This window comes from Chiloscyllium plagiosum, chromosome 36, assembly GCF_004010195.1.
Source record: "Chiloscyllium plagiosum isolate BGI_BamShark_2017 chromosome 36, ASM401019v2, whole genome shotgun sequence".
Classification (NCBI taxonomy): Eukaryota; Metazoa; Chordata; class Chondrichthyes; order Orectolobiformes; family Hemiscylliidae; genus Chiloscyllium; species Chiloscyllium plagiosum.
In genome coordinates this window covers 6,463,606-6,484,130 of record NC_057745.1, presented here as the reverse complement: position 1 = coordinate 6,484,130, position 20,525 = coordinate 6,463,606, and the positions used below count along the sequence as shown (strand labels likewise).

General features: G+C 42.6%; 1 protein-coding gene across 8 annotated transcripts in view; it reads left to right on the top strand.

Annotated features, from left to right (window-relative positions):
• LOC122540917 (A-kinase anchor protein 13-like) overlaps positions 1-20,525 on the top strand; it is a 411,711-nt gene that overhangs the window by 375,694 nt on the left and 15,492 nt on the right. For all 8 annotated transcript variants that reach the window (XM_043677213.1, XM_043677212.1, XM_043677210.1 and 5 more), the window contains 7 exons: positions 335-411; positions 4,113-4,294; positions 5,428-5,510; positions 8,078-8,266; positions 13,805-13,966; positions 15,406-15,476; positions 19,980-20,021. In XM_043677213.1, the coding sequence (XP_043533148.1) occupies positions 335-411; positions 4,113-4,294; positions 5,428-5,510; positions 8,078-8,266; positions 13,805-13,966; positions 15,406-15,476; positions 19,980-20,021 (806 nt within the window). The remainder of the gene's footprint in view (positions 1-334; positions 412-4,112; positions 4,295-5,427; positions 5,511-8,077; positions 8,267-13,804; positions 13,967-15,405; positions 15,477-19,979; positions 20,022-20,525) is intronic.

Below are 20,525 nucleotides of genomic sequence, written 5' to 3'. Positions count from 1 at the left end.
ATGCCTAAAATCCTAGAAGTCAGGTCAGGAAATTGTGTGCCTACAGAGAGATCATCTAAAAGGAAAACAGTCAAAAGGAAACTATACATATGTGATTTTCTCTGTTTGCCAGTCAAAGAGAAATGAAAGTACTGTCCTTTTCTCTTCACCTCTCAAAACGTTGATGATGAACCTGCACTAAAATATGCAAAAGATGAGCAGTTGTCCGAGGATGATTAACCCTGCAGTACACCATCCTGTTCAGAGTTGATATGACTTTACTTTGTTTTTTGTGGTTATGACTGGTTTGTACTTAAACAGCTTTTATGTAAGATGTTTATCTCTTGCTTTGTAGAAGTCCAGGCTGTGTTGCTTTCTGATGTGCTGGTGTTTCTTCAAGAGAAGGATCAGAAGTATACTTTTGCTGCACTGGTGAGTTAGTAATTCTTTGAGGGTTGATCATATCTAGATATTACTTGACACAACTGCCTGTGTAACATTCTGCTCTCCACCCTGCTGATATATTGACTAATATGTGTGTCTCAGTTGTGCTGATAATTCTAATTCATGTCAACCAAGTAAAGATCATAATCATTTAGGTAGAAGCTGGTCTAACTTATGCAGTTTATTTGGGAATCTCATACTTACATTTGTAGATGAATTCTGCAGGAGCTGGGCTGCTGCTGTGCTGAGGGAGTGTTGTATTGTTCTTTCATAGTAGCACAAGAATGGGATCTGCCATTCATCTCCACCCCCAGGAACTTGATTCAGTGCTTAGCTGAGACACTGTCTGCCTGTTTGGGTGTGTGTCAGAAGCTGAAACAGGAAGTCAATAGGGCTGGTTGTGTCAAGTGATGAGATCACAAAGAACTTCCTGACCCCAGTTAACTCCAAATTAGATCAAATAGTAGGGACATTTGGGGGTGGAGCTAAAACTCCACCGAGGGTATCAAGAGGACAAGGCTGGTGTTTCATGCAATATGCTTCCATTATCGACAGAACGTTCTATCCTTTGGAGACCTGCCATTTTGGGTGTATTGCCAGTTGAGTTGTTCTTGCATGTACTCTTGTACAGAGATTGATCATTCGCGCAACCCCACCCCCAGCACTCTGTGGAAAGGCTGATGCTTTTAAACTACAGTCACCATTGTCACGTGGAAAATGTGGTCACACACCTGTGCAGAGCAAGATCCCACTAATTAGGCATTTAGTTGTGCTTTCAGTTGTAAGAGGAGACAATCCAGTAAACTTTGCAAGAGCTTGTGCATCCGTGATAGTTTTGCCACCCTGAGCAACCTTTGGATTTGATCAGATTTTCCGCTCTCTGGAATCGGCATTAATCCAATAATTCAGCTCAGGCTGGAGACTGAGTTCATGCTCAGGATTTGTAATGCAATGATGTAATCACAGGAAATAAGCTAAATGTTTAAACCATTGCAGGTTTTAATCTGGTGTGGGGAAATTCCTCTATTGTGACCATTTCAGTGTTAAGCTAAGAAGGCACAAGTGTCATGAGCTAGTTTACACAAATATGCAAGTGTTTGGATGAGCCAGGATATTTATCACACTCTAATCTCCAAGAGTGCTGACATTTGTTGTCTGATCTTTTGCTTGAATCAGAGTACAGCAGGACAGAGCTGCACTGAAGCAGGGGGAAGATGGAAGCAGAATCCTCAACAATAAGCTTTTCATTTTGCTTTCTTCTTCAACCCAACCTCATGGATCAAACGTTTGGCTGTCTGCCCTAATTCCCAGTGCCATACTTTGTTTTATAGTCCTTCTGTGAGCTGCCCTGGAACTTTTTATTGTATTAGAGGCTCTATAGAAATGTAAGTTTTTGTGTCCTGGAATCCCTTATCCACAAACAGGGACTGAAACTACTGAACGTGTGGGAGAAGATTTTCACTAGGGTCACTGTTGAGTAGCTATAACTCGACTTCCTGTCTTCGATTCATTTGACACATAAATTATTCAGTCTTTGAGCAGTTCCTATTTGTAGATGAGAATGACGTTGTTGCAATAGAGTGACTGCAGTTGGAAAATGCTGATTGTGCGTTTTTTTTTGCTGTGAACTCTGATTCTTAAAACACTTAGCGCTGTCAATTAAACCTTCGAGTCATCAACAGAAGAGATCTTAAGATATTATCCCGTTCCCACCCAGAGACATCCCCTGTTAATAGGCTGTTTAATTCGGAAGGTCAGCTCAGATTAGGACATTTAGTTTATGTGAACAATTCCACAAAATTAAGCTGAAAGGAAGATTCAGTGACACTATCTGCATCAAATGCCCTGCATTGCTATAATCCTTTTGAGAATGTTGTGGGTGACGACCTCTGTGGTTTCTGCTTGGAAGCTGCATCGGCAAAGCAAGCCGGTGCGAGTTTTTCTGGAGGCTAATCCCTCGACCACACAGAAGCCCAATTCCTGTTCTCCCCGGTGATGAGGCTAATGGTTTTCTGACACAACCTGTAGCGGAGCGTGCCACGGTAAACCTGATGTGTCTGATGCAACAACTCTCTACCAGGCACAGTGCCAACGTTACACGGCACACTGTACTTCGCCCAGTCAGAATGCAGTGACATTTGAACTCTCTGTCCAGGATGTGCTTCAGAGGTTTGTCATTCGTCCAAGCACTAGGCTGCACCCAGCATCGCTGATCTTACAGTGACATTGTCACAAAGCCTTTTGGTTTTCCAGCACCTCTCAATCACAATCAGGCTGCTGCTGTTTAACCTGCATCCTTTTGTAATAAATGTTGGTTCTCCACTCGGTACATACGTACAGTCCTTTTGCCCGTTGTGCTGATGTCCCATCAGCCTGCACTATGGTTCACTTTTTTATTGGACTTCATCCTCGATGTTTTAGTCACATTTTATTTCTTCTACTTTCTTCTAACCTGACAATAGACATACAGTTTCCCAGTTCACAGCACTGGAGCATCACTGTCACTGGTAAAGCACCTGGCACCCCACAACCCCCCGCTCCCACACTATGTGTCTCCCCCCCCATTCCCACCCCGCACTTCCTCTTTCACTTTTTCTCCTCTCCCTTTGACTTTCTTTCCTTTCTCCCTCTCTCTTTCTCTTCCTCTTTCCCCTCCCTTTCAATCTATCTCTTCCTCTCATCTCTCTCTCTGTTCCCCCTCTTTTTTTTTTCCCAATCTGCCTCTGACTCACTCTCTCATTCTCCCTTCATGCATTGTCTCACTCATTTACACACTGTTGTTCTCACTCACTGTCTCATGTGCTCATTCATTCTCATTTGTCCTTGCATGCACTCTTTCTCTCTTGCTCTTGCTTTCTAGCTCTCTCTCACATGCTCTCTGTCACGTATTCATGCTCTCATGCTATTGATCTTTCACATTTGCTGGCACTCAATCTCTCTCTCTCGCTCACTCTTAATTTTTTTCTCCCATCTCCTCTGTGCTAATGCCTCATTGGGGTGCATCATTGGGTGATTTTAATGTAAGGCAATGTTTAGGAGCATGTCAATGTCATACTGTTCACCAAATGGGCTTCGGCCCCATAAGCCCTTGTTTGTTCTCTTACTTGGTAGAAATTTACCCTGAATTAGTAAGAAATTTACATCCTTTAAAGGATCCCAATGAGAGAAGATACGACTTGGTCCCAGGCTGGGGCCATATGCAGAGTCTGCTTTGTTCAACCAGATCTGTGTATTATTGATTCATTACCTGCCCAATACTTTGCTTATATGACATTATATCTCTTTCTCCATCACCCTTAATAAAACCTAACAGCTGGGAGACATGCCAATGGCAGTGTACTCTGGTCTCAGTGCTGCCCCTATATGTCAACTCTCATTATTTGTGCCACAAAGATCAGGTTTTTGTTGAGACAGGTGTCTTAAAGCTTATTAACAACACTGTTTACGTTATGTGTAAGTCTGTGATATTACAGTCTGCATTTACTGATGTTACTGTACATTACATTCTCACTGAACTGACTGCATGAGATAATGTCTAAAGCCGACACAGGTCTCTTTTTACATGTTCTGATCTTATGTATCTGTCTTAAAGGTACATGCCTGTTTGCTCTGGGATCTAAGCACTGTTGAAATCAATAACACCTCAATTTCTCAAAGTCTTAACACCTGTTTTGAAACACCTGTTTTAGGACCAGAAGTCTACTGTGGTGCCACTGCAGAAACTTATTGTGCGTGAAGTAGCACACGAGGAAAGGGGCATGTTCCTCATCAGTGCAGCTGCCAAGTTACCTGAGATGTACGAGGTACATGCCAGCTCCAAAGAGGAGAGGACGAACTGGATGCAAATCATTCAGCAAACTACCAGCACGATGTACGTAGCTTTGTCATTAGAGCCGAGCAGACAGTGAAATAAACAGCTGCCTTTCACTTTGCCCTTCACCTCAGATCAATATTTCAAATGCTGTTCCTTCAAAGTGAAGCAAAACGTAGTGATCTCTCCTGGATGATATCTGTAGCTTTAATGTGCATGACCGACACCAACAGAAAACAATGTTATGACTCAAAATTTCCTATTCATATCTTATGATCTGCAGTTGGCCCTGATCGCCAATTCCTGGCCTGTCTTTGGCCTAAGGAAGAACAATCCTTTAACAATCGTTATGAACCAATCGTCACCAAACTTGAGCATGTTAATAAAGCAAAGATACTTGTATTGTGCATTGTTGGCTTCAAAGGATGGATTTTACCAAATATAATTTTGGCCACCTGACTGTCCTTTAGGAATTCAGGAACATGGTGCTCTAAGTTATTTGTTGCTGATGGGTTGTGAGCTCAAACCTGGTTTCCCAGGAGTGTGCAGTCAGTCACAAGCCCCTGTCAACGAGTCATCTGGCATGAGAGCCCTCATTACTGAGCAGTGTTTTGCCCCATCGTCCCAGATTTCTCAAATCAATTGGTAGAAATTTATCTCTTACCAGTCAGAAATATGATTGGGAAAAACCAGCATCTGCAAGTTCCCCTCCAAACCACTCGCCATCCTAAATTGGACAGTTCCTGCACTGTCACTGAGTCAAAGTCCTGGCATTCCCTCCCTAATGGCATTGTGGGTCTACCTACAGCACATGGACTGCTGGGGTTCAAGAAAGCAGGTCACTGGCACCTTCTCAAGGGGCAACAAGGGACAGGCAATAAATGCCCGGACAGTGACATGCGTATCCCTTCAGAAAATAAAAAATAAATACATACATGGTTTCCAAACTTTTAAAGATTCTGAAGAGTGAGGGTGGGTCTTATCCCCAGGGGAGCTTGTGAAAGGCTGAAGCCACCCTCAAGTTCTACCCTGTTCAGTCAGACCAGTGTAAAGTGGCTGTTCATTCCAGCCAGAAAAACCCATGGCATCATGCATGGCCTCCCCGTGTTCACCTAGGATATTAAATTCCTCTCTATCCCCCCTGAATGAAGTTGGACACTGCCTTGAACCCTTTGCTCTGATTGATCTGACAGGGGTCAGGATGAAGATGAAGGAATTCCCAGTGAGTCTGAGGAAGACCGGCGGCAGCTAGAGAGCAGAGCCAAAGAACTGAAAGGTACATCTGCTTTATTTATGGAACATGTGCAATCACCAAGAACCACAACTGAATGTTTCCGACCTAGTTACTGAATAAGGCTGGGGCTCAGGGCTTGGGTTTTTATGTGTGAAGTCTCAATGTAAAGCTGAAAAATTTTTTGCACATCATATGAGACACAGCGGGGGTGGAAGCGACTGTGAGCTTTTATTAAGATTATTGACGTTTGCTCTGTTAGTAATTGTTAGATGGTTATTCAGAATTAGATAGTCAGTGATCATTAAGTAAATGAAAACCAAAAGAACTCTGGATGCTGTAAATCGGAAACAAAACAGAAAGTTGCTGGAAAAGCTCAGCAGATCTGGCAGCATCTGTGAAGAAAAACCAGAGTTAATGTTTCGGGTCCGGTGACCCTTTAACCTATAAACCGAAACTTTTCTAGCTGCCATCAGTTCTGAGCAAGGATCACCGGACCCAAAACATTAACTCTGGTTTTTCTTCGCAGATGCTGCCAGGTCTGCTGAGCTTTTCCAGCAACTTCTGTTTTTGTTCATCATTAAATAAGTGGTGTTTTCACTCCCTGGAGAGAGGAAGATTCAATTTTTCCCCCTCAACCTGTTCTTCAATTTTTCCCCCTCACCCTGTTCTGTTATTACCCAGTGCTACTACCAAGTGCCAATCTCCTGCCTTTTACCCATATCCCTGCACATCACATCTATCCAAATAATCATCAACACCATCTTGAATGCCTCAGTTGAACCTACCTCCTCCACATTTCTTGCCATTCCCCACCCCCACCCCGACATTTTCTGTGCAGCTGCTGACTCCCTAAAGTGGGATTTGGGGCAATAATCAAATCTCTCCAGTGATTCATTCCCATGTGAATGTTGCCAATCGATTCCAACAGGTCACCCAGAGAGCACAACCTCTGATTAAAGGGTTGCCCATTAAAGACGGGGATGAGGAAGAATTTCTTCTCTGAGGGTAATCAATCTATGAAATTCTTTACCACAGAGAGCCATTGATGTTAGGTCACATTGCGCATTCAAGCTGAGATAGACAGAGATTTTTAATCAGTAAGGGAATTGAGGGTAATGGGAAAGGGCAGGAAAGTAGAGTTGAGGATTATCAATCAGCTATGTTCACATCGAGTGGCAGATCAGACTTGATGGGCTGAATGGCCTACTTCTGCTCTAATAATTTGGAAGGAGAGCTTCATCAATCACTTGGAGTCATAGAGTCATCCTTGTATTTATACAGCACCTTTTAATAATTAAAATATTCCGGGAAAGGCATTCCACCTTTCGGAATTGGGCATGAGCAGTCAGTGACATCTGTTTATATGATGTATTCTGTTGCTGGAAGGCTAGATTATCCATGACAACTTTCTTCTCAGTAAGTGGATGGAGTATGTGGTTCATACCTTGAGCCTCCAACAGGTTTAGTGACCAGGAGGAGGAACTGGACAGATCTTTCCTTGTCCCAGGGGCCTCAGTGACGATGGCACATCCACCATTAATTGGAACTGAACCGTTACAAGAGTTGGCCAAAACGCTTGCAAGAACTTTGTATTTCTGCAAGCTTTCATCAATTTAAAATGAGAAAATGTAAATGATTGCTGAGGAAATCTGCTTATTACATTAGCATTTTTAATTAACAGGATCAAGGATTATTTGAAAGAACCTCTTGTTTATATTGCTACTTGCTATTACGTACAATGAACCAGATCTTCTTCCCACAAACCATAGGGGAATTCACTTTTAATCAGGAACCATTTACTGACTGAGGACCATTGGCTTCGATTTCAAAAATGTCACTTCCATGTTTGTTTTGTCACCTGACATGCTTTTTGTGGGAACTTTGTTTTGGGTTTTCCCCTTCCCTCCCTCCTGTTGACCTCTGACCCCCCCCCCCCCCCATTAGATGCCAAGAGAAGGTGAAAGGGAGGAGGGGAAGGTGAGGGACAACAGGAATCAGCAGCCAAGGAGCCATTCTGAACTTGGACATGGTCAATTTGATCAGTTGAGCTGGATTCCTGTGTCTGATGGAATCGGAGAGGAATTGTCCAGAGTTATTTTCTTCCTGGTTTGGGGATTTTAACTTGCACCTTACAGAAGATGATGTGGCTGTAGGTGGGGAAGAATCTGGGGGAGTAGAGCACAGTTGAAATGGTTGTGTTCCAGTCACTGAGCATAGACCAGCTGGTCATGTCCACCACCTTCGTCCATTCTGTTTACTTAACATTTGTTGTTGCTTCAGAACCAAGACCAATGCCATCCTCATTTCGCAATAACAGGGTAGAGATAAGCAGTTTGTTAGTCTTGCTTAGTTCCAGGACATTGACATTAATTCTGGTTCTCCAAATGCCAACCCACTAGAATCCACTCATTCCATACCAAGTTAATATTGAACTAGGACTTTTCACCCTGTTGCTTAGTCCTGCGCTGGACAATAGACTTTGATGTTGCCTCCTCTCTTTTCTAGTTTTCTTTCTTCTGCATAGTTGGTTTTGTTTCCTCCTCCCATTTTACCTACACACCCACTGTTTGACAGTTTAAAATTTGTTCATTTCATTCTTTGAACCACAGAGAAGCTGCAGGAAAGAGATCAACAAATCCTTTCACTCTTGGAAGAGAAACTGAGACTGTACAAGGAAATGGCGGAGGCTACTGGGCACGAAGAAGCTTCGCAGAATCTGATAACCAGGTCCTTGTTCAGAGCAAATACAGAAGATGCCCCAAAGGGAGAGTCCCTACTCAAGGATGCAATGAAAGAAGGTCAGTTCAAGCAGAAGAAGCCACTGAGGTCAACATGTAATCAGTCATCTGTTTGTGGCTATAAAAATGTCATTTTGTTCAGTAAATAGCATTTAACAGACCGATATCCATGTGTTGAATTTGTCAGCAAAAGATTTTCAGAGATTTACAAGGGTTTCATTGTAAAACTATAGATTTGCATAAACCCCAGTTTCCGCCTTTCTGTTCTGGGCTCTCTCAAGAAGCCATCTCCTCACTGGGGAAGAACTCCACTCTTTTTTTCTGTTTTTTTTAAAATAGACTCACCGCATTAATAAAATATTCAAAAGAACTACTTTTGTTTCCCCTCTTAGTTTACCAGTGAGAATGTGATAACAACCAGGCATTGGGGTGACTGTTAATTATCCTGTTCAGGCATGCTGTGGTACACCTCTGGGGCATGTTCGATCTGAACCCAGGCCTTCTGGCCGAAGGTTGGGACACTACCACTGTGCCGCAATGTCCGTAAGAACTGAGTTCTTTAATGCAGAGTCCAGTGACGTTCCCCACTCCCCACCTACCTCAATCAACCCTGGTTTACTTGCATTTCTAACATTGACAAAACAATGGTAAAATTCTGGAAGAGATTACCAGTGGCAATGTTCAGGCAGAACACCAGGGGAAGATTTTATGAAGAACTTGTGTTAAATTCTTATTTGGAAAGAGGATTTTTAATTTAGAATCACATTAAGGAAGCTGATGAGTGGTTTGCAATGGCAGGCTTGTGGATTGCAATGGTCTTCTGTTTACAAAACTACCACGTAGTTAATCACTACTGGCCAATCTCTAACCAGAGCTGGCAGTCTGTATGGTAGAAGTGGCAAAGCACCAGATGCAGTTAAAGGGCTCTCAATAAATCATGATCAATCCTGTCCTGGAGGTTGGCAACTTGCAGTCCCATGAGAAAAATCTTATTTCCCTATGACTTCTTGTACATCTAGCTCATGCCAAGCTGCTCTGTTTATTAACTAACTTTGAAGTGGTCTTAAACCACAAACAATTACAAGCTATTACTTTCAATGGTGATGCATGACTCGTCAATACCAAGTGGGTGGAACCTCTCATCCAAGCGAGAACACGCGACTTAAAATTTCCTTTAACATTGAGATTTTATATAAAACATTTTCTATGTACAAGATGTAAGTTTTGATACTATAAGCAGCATTTAATCATTCCTTGTCACCCTGTGGGAGTTGATTGGCCACTTTCTTGAACCATGGCAGACCATCTGTGGTGCTATTAGGTAGGACATTCAAAGATTCTGATCAAGCATCCTTGGCTGAGGACAAGTCCATGAGTGGACAACATGAGCAATTTTGAAATGTTGCTTGTGAGACTTTAATGATGCACAGTTGCCCTGTATCCCATTGCCTGATAATGCCAGGGAATAGTTTCACTCACATCATAAACTGATGACAAATAACAGGTACTATAGAATGGTGGAGCAAGCTCATGGGGCTGATCAGCCTACTCTTGTTCCTGTTACTTATCATTTCCATTTACCTGTACCATTTCACCAATGGCTCAGATGATAAGTACACGACCTAGTTTGGAACTATGCCACACAGCTTACCCCAGCCCAAGGTTCAGTCTTTGGTCTGTAGGCTAATAGGTGGTATTAGCTGGGGTAAAGGCTGAGGCAGTCCCAGGTTTGAGAGCAGGGATAGTAGTGCCAGCCTATATATTTAAGCCCCGTCAGCTAATCCTTGGTGAAAAGTCCAAGTGTCCACAGTTCAATAATCCAAAGGACAAATGCAGGATTGTACCAGGAACAATACCTATGGGGTAATAGCATAGCACGAGTGGCTGAGGCTTCATTGCCGTTGAGTTGAAATCTCAGATATCCCAATTGGTCAATGCCTTCAACATGCTGTTAGCAATGGTTCAAGAAGGCTGCTCGCTACTACCTGAAGAAAACTTGCAAAGGCATTATACATTGTCCTTGCCAGCAAAGCCTAAATCCCAAGAGTGAATTAAACAAAAGCCTGCCTCTTCATAAGGGGACAGAAGTAGAAAACTGACTTGCCTATACACTCCTCAGATATGCAGCAGCTGTCCACAGAGATAAAGTGATCAGCATCTCTCCGCCTCTGTCTAGTAGCCTTTCTGATACTGTTATCTGACCAGCAAATGTGGTCACTGTGTATACATAAACTGCTGACTATATCCTGGAAATACCAGGCAGGAGGTTTGCTTCAGTTGAAATCAATCAAATCACAAAGTCTAATCTGAAGGCCTGGAAATGAGCTCAGCTGATACAGACAGACAAGAACATTTCACGTCCAAACATTCATTCGATCTTGATGTCTGTTTTCTCTGGTTCATTGTTAATTGTTTGCACTCATCAGAGGAAAAATATGTTTAGCTTTCAGTGAGGGGACTGGGTCTGTCCAGTTCACGCAAGAATTTGGATTGAGAAGGTCATCCATCACTCACCCTCTTGGTTCATCCATCCAGAAAACTCATAATTTCCTCTTTTTTTTTAACCTACAATTTTTTTTTAAATTAATCTCGAGTTTTTATCTTCAGCCCCCACCTTAACACCCAAAACATCTGTCCTTTGTTTTTTCATGGGATGTGGGTGCCACTGACTGGGCCAGATTTGTTGCCCATTCCAAATTGTGACTTTCCCAGCCATTTCAGAGGGTAGTAACATGTCAAGCACTAGGGTGCAGAAAGAGGCCATTCAGCCCATTGAGTCTGCAGTGTCTCTCCAAAGAGCATCCCACCAAGCCCCAGCTCCCCCCTCCACCCTATCCCCGTAACCCTGCATTTACCATGGCTAACCACCTTACCTAAATATCCCTGGACACAATGGACCATTTAACATGACCAATCCATCCTAACCTGCACATCTGTGAATTGTGGGAGGAAACCAGAGCACCTAGAGGAAACCCACATAGACACGGGGAGAGTGTGCAAACTCCACAGAGACAGTCACCCGAGGCTGGAATTGATCCAGGGTCCCTGGCACTGTGATGCAACAGTGCTAACCATTGAGCCATCATGCCGCCCATGGCTGTGTTATGAAGCCACACCAAACCTTTCAACCTGAAAGGGTGTTACCAGCAATCCACGGTAGTTCCATGGCACCATTAATGGTTTAATTGAAATTTATATCCCATCAGCTGCTATGGTGCCATTTTCCCCTGGACAATACCCTAGGTTACTAGCCCAGCGACATTGGGATTATTCTCCCAGTCCACAAAACTGCTGCATCAGAGAGTCCATTCATGAAAAGAACATTCTTGCATTCATTCTACATTTGCCCTTTTTAGGTTGATCCTTCTTTTCCTTGTCCTGTGTTTTAACCTGATGTCCTACACTTACCTCTTTCACACTTTGTATGCCTTCAGACAACCATGTCTTCCGCCTCCTTTCAGGTTCAAGTTCTGTTCCCTCGTAACTTAAATCTTTTGACACATGAACTCTGATCTCACACAGGTTAGGGGTCAAGTTGAATAACTTCTGTGATGCCCCATCAAGTAATCGCAGGCCAAGTCCAAATCGGCTTAGATGGAAAACAAGGCTCCCTGAACAAAATTTGCCTTGACCTCAGATGAGTGACCTACAGCAGCAGGGTAACATTTCCAATTGCTGCCCTGTAGCCTCTGTCAACAACATTGCAAATTGAATAGCAACCAAAGGGGTCTGTTGGGTGCTGTATTGATACAGCTGAACTCTGTCTACAGAGAGGCTCCTGCAGATCAAGGAATCTTTCTCCAATCTGTCAGGGTCAAATTTGAACCCAGGTTACAAGATGAAAGGTCAATATCCAGTCCATGACACAAAGATGAGCACTACAATCAGGTGGCGATGTTACCATTTGAAAGGATGCTTTATTTTGGAAGAACAAGGGAAGTCAAGGGAGCTTTGTGTGTTCTTCTGCCATTTATACATGGGGTGCTAAAGCCATCCCATCACCCATGCCCATTTCTTCCAGTGAACTGTCCACACAGCACTGTTCAATGAAGCAGTGAATTATGCTCAGACTGTTGTAGCAGACAATCCAGGGTAACTTTACCTCCCTCTGTGGAAATACTATAGACCTGTAAAGGGGGGTGAGAGGTCTGAAGATAGACGGAGAAAATGGGATTTACACGTCAGTGTTTGGAAGGATGGCACGTGATTTGATTGAAATGTGAAAATTTGAAAAGGGCTTGATAAGATGTGTGTGTTTTCTGTTTCTGGAGAATCAGGAACATGAAGGCACTGTCTCAGTGTTGAACATTTCAGAGTAAGATGAGAAGTTTCTTCACTCAGTTGTGAAAATTTGGAATTCCCTGCCCCAGAGAGTTGCGAACGCTTCATCATTGAATGTGATTAAGGATGATGTAGGCAAATATTTTGGAACCAGAGAGATACAGGGAGGGATTGGACAGTGGAGTTCAAGCCAATGAACATCCATGAGTGTGTTAAATAGTGCAGAATGCCCAGTGGCCCATGTAGTCTATGACAATTAATTCATGTTCTTTACTCTCTCCAACTATCCCTCACCAATTGGCACTAAGGCTTGGAATTTAAGTGTGTGGCTGTTAATGTTTGGCTTACTCCTCACAGCTAATCACTTTAATGCTTCGTTCCAATGAGTGGACTATTGGGAGATGTTTGACAGATTGAAACAGATTATAATATATTTGGTTATCATCAGCTTTTATGCAAAGCTTAGTCACATATTTGTTAGATGGCCCGTAGACTTTACCGAATGGCAAGAGTCAGCAATGGTTTTCCAGTGGATCCAGTCAAATGGTATCATTTCCCAGGGTTGGGATTAGAGGATGTAACCTTTCTAACTCTGGGAGTTGGAATGAACTTCTGGGACATCGTGAGTCCGACACTGGTGCAGGAGGCATTATGCCGGTGCTCCTCACCTGTGGCTCAGTGTAACACTCCCATCTGATGAGTCACAGGGTTCAGGGTTCAAATCTTACTCCGAGCCTTGAGCCCAAAATCAAGGGCAACACTTCACTGTAGTACTGAAAGGGGCGCTATATTGGCCGAGGTGATTTGGATGAGGCATTAAACGTAGGCTCCATCTGCCCACTCAAATCAGTGCGAAAGATCCCCTGGCAATATTTCGGAGAGTAGCAGTTGAGTTCTCCCAGTGCCCTAATCAATATTTATCCCTCAATCAGCATTGATGATCTAGTCATAATCACAACAGTTTTCAGGCGCTTGCTGTGTGCAAATTGATGGTCAGGTTTCCTGCAATACTGATCATGTTTCAGAAGTCTTTTATTGGCTGAAAAGTGCTTGGAGAGATCTGGCAGCTGTGAAAGTTGCTATTTAAATGCAAGTCTTTTCCTCCCAAAGGTGGGAGGACTTTGAAGATCATAGTTGAGTGCGTACCTTATGCCCACAAAATGACTGCATGGCATTGAATCAGGCTAATTGTGGGTATTCTCAGTCTGTAACATGCAGTCGATGTACCTGATTGTTGGTACTAGCATGTTCTTTTGTTCTGTTTTTGTTGGTTTGCTCTAAATTACTTCGGTTATTGACTGACCTCTCTTTATCCAGTCGAGATCTTGCAGAATGTGCTGTCTCAGAGCTTTGGAGGTGCTATCGGGCAGCAGTCATCAGGCAGTGCAGACCAGGAGGGAATCACTGGACACGTATCCTTACCCAGAAGGGCCGAGACATTTGGAGGCTTCGACAGCCATCAGATGAGTGCCACGAAAAGTAAGTTAGTATTATATCAGCAGCTGTTTTAAAAAGAGAGTTTTGTGTCTACCATCGAAGCAAGATTGAGTTAAATAGAAATCTTGCCCTTGGATCTTTACAATGCTCCAACTGAGTTAATCTCAATCGATCAACATTGGAATTGCTATAGTGAGTCCATGTTTAAGGATGAGAGAAAGTAGCAGTTGTTAGTCATTATCAAATGCCATTTCTTAGGATATGTATTTATATAAATAATAAATGAGAACTGGATCAAACTTGATTCCGATCTCCTTAGAATTTCCTTCCAATTTAGGTGCTCACATAACGAATAACCACTATAGCAGGGATGGAGTGAGGATGGGTGTTTGCTTTTAGATAGCCTGGTGGTGGTTAGAACTGGAGCCTAACCTTTCCTCATTTCAATAAGCTTTTATTCACAAAAATACACAGTACGAGGAATCCTCTCCAAACCCAACCAGTGCATTTTCAGACTGCTCCTTTTCACAGGGCAGAGGTGAATTTCCCAGTGAGGGTCCATTGCCCGAATATAATTAAACACTTCATTCCGATACCAGGTGAAAGGCTCTCCTGGCACAGTGGTGGTGTCCCAGTTCAAGTCCTACCTGTCATAGAAGTACATCATGTTCTGAACAGATTGGTTTAAAACCAAATTTACATGACATTTAATAAGAGTAGATGAGGAACCAGTTCCATGGCACAAGTCAACTCTTTCATTTTGGGAAATCATTGACAGCAAAAGCGCTCTTATTTGGTGCTGGGTTTCACATTCCAGGCATGAGATGAGCCTCCCCTGACGTTTGGTGTTGAGCTGTCCCTTTCCAGTTATTGCATCACATTTTTTTTCCTGACTTTGTAACTTTTAAAGTACATGTTCTTGTTCTGTTAATATTTTCATTTTGGAATTCATTAGAACGAAATAAATTTGCCAACCAGAGGAAGGGTGGATACACGTTCCACCTGAATCCTTGTCCTCATCCTCAGATTGCGTCCATTGGCTCACTCCACCTCCTTACAGTAATTGCTTTTCTGCCTGTGGTGCACTCCTCTACATCACTGGCAGAAACATTCCCCACTTTGGAACTCTCTTCCCAAGTCCATCTGACCTTAGGACTCCACCAACTCCAAACTTTGTCTCTTTGACTCTGCCTTTCCTTGGTTGCATATGGGGAAGCTGGATAAACAGATGAGGGAGAAAGAAACAGATGGTGATGCTTTTAGGGTGGGATGGAGCAAGGTGCAGCGGGTGTGCAATGGAGTGGACTAATCGACCCAAACATTCCATTTCTACGCTCTTAAGTTCTTTGCAATGTAATTCCTTTGATTTTTACTCAACATCCACATGTCCCACAACCCAGAGAAAGCAGACACCGGTTTTGTTATGTGAATTTCTTTGTGATCAGTTACTGAACGCTAAACTGTAGCATCTTTACTTGCAGGCGGAGAAAAGGATGAAGTAGAAGATGGGCAGGACCTTCGCAGGACAGAATCAGACAGTGTTTTAAAAAAGGTAAATGACGCTCAGCAAAACATCATGCAAACAGAGCTCTCTATAACTTCAGCAAGAGACTAGAGAGAGCTCCTGATATTCAGGCCCATGTTTCGTCCTCAGCTAACGTCAGTCAACAGTAGGGAGAGCAATACCAGAGATTTCATTAAATGTGAACTTGTACATCAATGGCCCTTCTCACCCATCTCTTTGAATTTCTAATTGATTTTTTAAAAATGAAAATCTAAACAAAAGCTTCTTTTATTCAGCCTGGGTTGTTTCTGGTTATCCTCAAAATTAATCTTCAATTCCTGTAGACATCAGGCCAATTCTGAAATGTTGGTCACTCATTGACAAATTTCTCTGGTTATGGGATTGTCATACTTTGTGGTTAGTGTGCCCTCTGGTGGTTAGTTTCTTTGGCTGAATCTTGCCACAAGATGGGTACACCACAGAGGTAGGGAGTTGGTTGACTGGGCAGCACATTTATGATGCAGAGCAATACCAGCAGCATGGGTTCAATTCTTGCACTTGGAAATGGTGGGTATAGATGATCAATGTCGTCAACATTAGGTTTGGCTCTTCTCAAATTTAGGGGCGAGAACAAACATTAATGCAAAGAATGTCAACAACAGGTAATGTGGCAACATAGGTGAGCAAACCTACTCCATTCAGACATGATGCAGCAACTTTGATCAATTGACATGGACTAATCATACAAACCTCCATTGACATCTCTTTCAAGTATTGTCCGCATTTTGAGAAAATTCCTCTTTAAGGAAAACAAACAGAAATTTAGGCAACCGCAGTACCTCATGAAGCTTAAATGTTTTCAGTTAATTCCCACAACTAATTTATTCCGTTTAACCGTGAAATGCTGCAGGCTTCTTTTAGGTTTGTGTTTTACTGTTGTCATTACTTGGTGGAATATATTTTCTTCAGTTTGTGCTTCAGGTTTCTCCATATCTAACCTGTCCAGACCACTCATAATCTTGAAACCTTCTATCAAATTTCCTCTCAGCCTTCTCCTTTCCAAAAAAAATAATCCTAACTTCTCCAGTCTATCTTTATATCTGAAATTTCTCATCCTTGGAGCCATTCTCCTAAACCCATTCTCTGCTCCACTAAGACGAGGTGATGGCCTAGTAGTATTAATGCTAGAGTATTAATCCAGAGACCCAGATAATGATCTGAGGACCCAAGTTCAAATCCCACTGCAGCAAGTGGTGGAATTTGAATTCAATAAAAATCTCCAATAAAGAGTATAATAATGACCATGAATCCATTGTCAATTATGGGGAAAAAACATCTGATTCACTAATGTACTTTAGGGAAGGAAGCTGCCATTCTTACCTGGTCTGGTCTACACGTGACTCCAGACCCACGGCAATGTGGTTGACTCTTAACTGCCCTGTATTTATGTATTGTCAGTTGTACCTAGGTACAGTGCAAAGTAGATAATGTCACCGCATTCCAGCACCATCTTGGATTACATAATAAATTACTGAGTACATTGTATAAATGGTAAAACACTGAATAAATTAATATTAAATTAATATTATTAAAACTGAAACAGCTTCAGAAGTTCATCTTCCCACCTCCTTAGACTTCACCTTCCCTGCTCCTCCAGTCACTGCCATGTACCACTGACCCTGGAGGCCTGGCAACATTCTTCTTTCCTGCCCCCATCAGTGACGTCGCTTATTATGAATGATATCAGCCTGGCTTCTATATTTTTAATAAAAACCAGGATGGGAGGATTGCCCATGAGGGGAGGTTATTCATAATGAGCTCTCCTTTAGAACAATCAGAGGTGATCTCATTGAAGCATTCGAAACATTTACAGGTTATTTCTGAGTGGACACGGAGAGGTTCTTCCTCCAGCTGGAGAGTTTAAAACTCAAGCATAGTCTCAGGATTCAGGGTACTATTATCATCTTATTCTGTCTCCTTTGCTGCAAATAGTTGACATGTTAGTTTTTAAAAATCTTCCTTTCAGCACGTGTCAGAGAACAATCTCCTTCTGAAAATTATAGTTTTAATACAGTCGAAAGCACAATGGATTTTGCCAACAGAGAGATCAGATCCGAAATAGAAACAGAAATGATGGAGAAATTCAGCAGGTCTGGCAGCATGTGTGGAGAGGGGGAGAGAGAGAGAGAGAGAGAGAGAGTTAATGTTTCAAGTTCAATGTGATCTTCTTTGGAGCAAATATCAGGACAAATAGGGTGGCACGGTGGCTCAGTGGTTAGCACTGCTGCCTCATAGCAGCAGGGTCCCGGGTCCAATTCCAGCCTTGGACAACTGTCTGTGTGGAGTTTGCACATTCTCCCTGTGTCTACGTGGGTTTCCTCCAAGTGCTCCAGTTTCCTCCCACAGTCCAAAGATGTGCAGGTCAGGTGAATTGGCCATGCTAAATTGTCCATAGTGTTAGGTGCATTAGTCAGAGGGAGGTGGGTCTGGGTGGGTTACTCTTCGGAGGGTCGGTGTGGACTTGTTGGGTTGAAGGGCCTGTTTCCACACTGTAGGGAATCTAATCTAATCTAAAAATCATATCCGATTCAAACTGCTGACAGTGTTTTTCTCTCTCTGCAGATTCTTGCTAACCTGTTGACTCTCCCAGCACTTTGTTTTAATTTCAGATATTTGAGATATCAGAGCAGACTCTCTTGAGCCATCAACCCCGTCAAAATACCATTACAAGTTACTTTTCTGTTAGGTCACTCGCAGAAACAGAACAGAGTTAAAAACTGGTTTGTAACTCACCAGAAGGTGTAAAATATCAGTGTTAGCGGTAAACTCTGTGTTCCCGTTAGTCTGTGTGTATCTTAAACTGCCAATATTAACACTTGCAGGTGTTCTGATTTCAGATTATTCCACCAATTAGACAACAGCGAGTCAAAAAGCAGGAATTAAAACAGAATAATGGTGTAAATTCTCAGCAGGTCTGATAGCATCTGTGCAGTAAGAGAACCAGAGCCAACTTTCCAGATCTGATGAACTGGAGAGTAGTGTGAGCAAAACAAGGTTTCAAACCCAGTACAGGGTGAAATAAAGCAATCGGGAGGTGAAGGATAGACAAAAAGGGAATGTCTATGGTTAACAGGAATACGGGAGTGACTTAGTGACAACGGGACAATGGCCCATCTAAAATGACGCAGAATTTCTTCTCGGAGAGTAGTGAACTTGTGGAATTCTTTCCCACAGAGGGCTGCTGAAGCTAGGTCACTAAGTATAGTTAAGGCTGAGATGGACAGATTTTTAACCAATAAGTGAATCAAGGGTTATGGGATGTGTGCAGGAAGGTAGAGTCGAGCATTATCAGATCAGCCATGATCTTATTGAATGATGGAGCAGACTCGATGAGCTGAATGGCCTCCCTCTGTACCTACATTTCATGGTCTTGTGGTGTAAATCAGAAGGGAGAATAGTGGAGCAGTTGAGGAAAACAAAAATGGGTCCAGACGATCACAAAGTGGCAAAGGCAGAAGCATAGGGTCTGGAAAGAATGGGATTAATTATCAGTTTAAATTGTTGACACCCCAATTATGAATCCGGGAGGTTGTAATGTGTGCAGTCAGAAAAGACAAGGTGTTGTTCCTTGAATTTCCATTCAATTTCACTGGAACGGTGTAAAAGCAGAAGTTCAAATCTCAAGCGGCTAAAGAATTAAAGCAGCAAAAAGAGCTTTCCAATGCCCACAAAATTCCCAGGTACCAGCACTTCGAAAACTTATCCATTGCTCCAGTTCAATATCCCACCCTTTGGAAATTGCCTGATTTAAACTCTCATAGGGAAAGGAATCCTTCCAAAACATACTGAAAAGTTTGATCATCAGTGACTCTGTGATGTTTGCTGAATAATTCAGTCAGCCTTCCTCTCTGTCTGTTCTCACTTCCTCCACCTGGCTGCATTTACATGAAGAAGTGCACCCTTCTATCCTGGAGCTCCCCAGTCAGCCCAGCTCATAACCACACACTGTGAGAAGCATGTGCAAACTGTGTCATGAATCAGGAAACAAACTCTTGCCATGTCATCTCTGCCGTTAAGATCACCTCTTACCTTGCATCCCACTGATGTGCTGGCCACTGCTTAGACAGTGGTTGGTGGGCAGCAGAAGGAAAACTGATTGGCATTTACTTCAGACTGAAGCTCTAAAACTTCAGAACCCAAACATGAGAGAGGCTTAACTTCACTGTGTTGACAAATCATGTCTCTGCTGAAAATGTGTTGCTGGAAAAGCGCAGCAGGTCAGGCAGCATCCAAGGAACAGGAGAATCGACGTTTCGGGCATAAAGGGCTTATGCCTGAAACGTCGATTCTCCTGTTCCTTGGATGCTGCCTGATCTGCGCTTTTCCAGCAACACATTTTCAGCTCTGATCTGCAGCCCTCACTTTCTCTCAAAAATCAGGTCTCTGGCAATGATTTTGCATGTTGTAGCAGTATTCTGGTCATTTTTATTTTGAGATTTTGCCCCAGTGATAACCTGATTACATGTCTTATCCATGTTTTGTTTTTAATAGGGACTGACGGCGAATCTGATCCTGCCAATTAGAAAGAATGAGGTAAGGCTGATATTTTTAAATAAACCAAAGGTGTATTTAGACAAAGAAATGAAATTGTTCAACTGGGAGTTACGTAATGTATTGGTGTCACCATATCCTCAGCAGAAAGCCAAATGTGAATTCACTATTTCTGTAAACCAACAGTCAGTCATTTTTACATTGTATTGATTTCACCTCCAGCCTCAGGGTAAAGTTGGGGTCCCAGGTTCCACAGTCACCAACTATCCTTCAATGATTCAACTAAATGAGCTAGTCCCTATCCACTTGGAAACTTTGTTTCTCATCTGATCCAGTGGTTCCCAACTTTTAAGTAACATGACACATTTCAATGAGATTGAAAATTCTCCGCCCACTATTTTCAGCTGAATTAATTGCTCATAAATGTCATATTTGCTTGCATTTACTATGGTTACAGTCTTACTAGAGAGGTTTGCAACATAGTGCATACAACAAACCAGAGGAAGGATCAGATGCATTAATGTTTCAGATCCGTTCAACAAAATA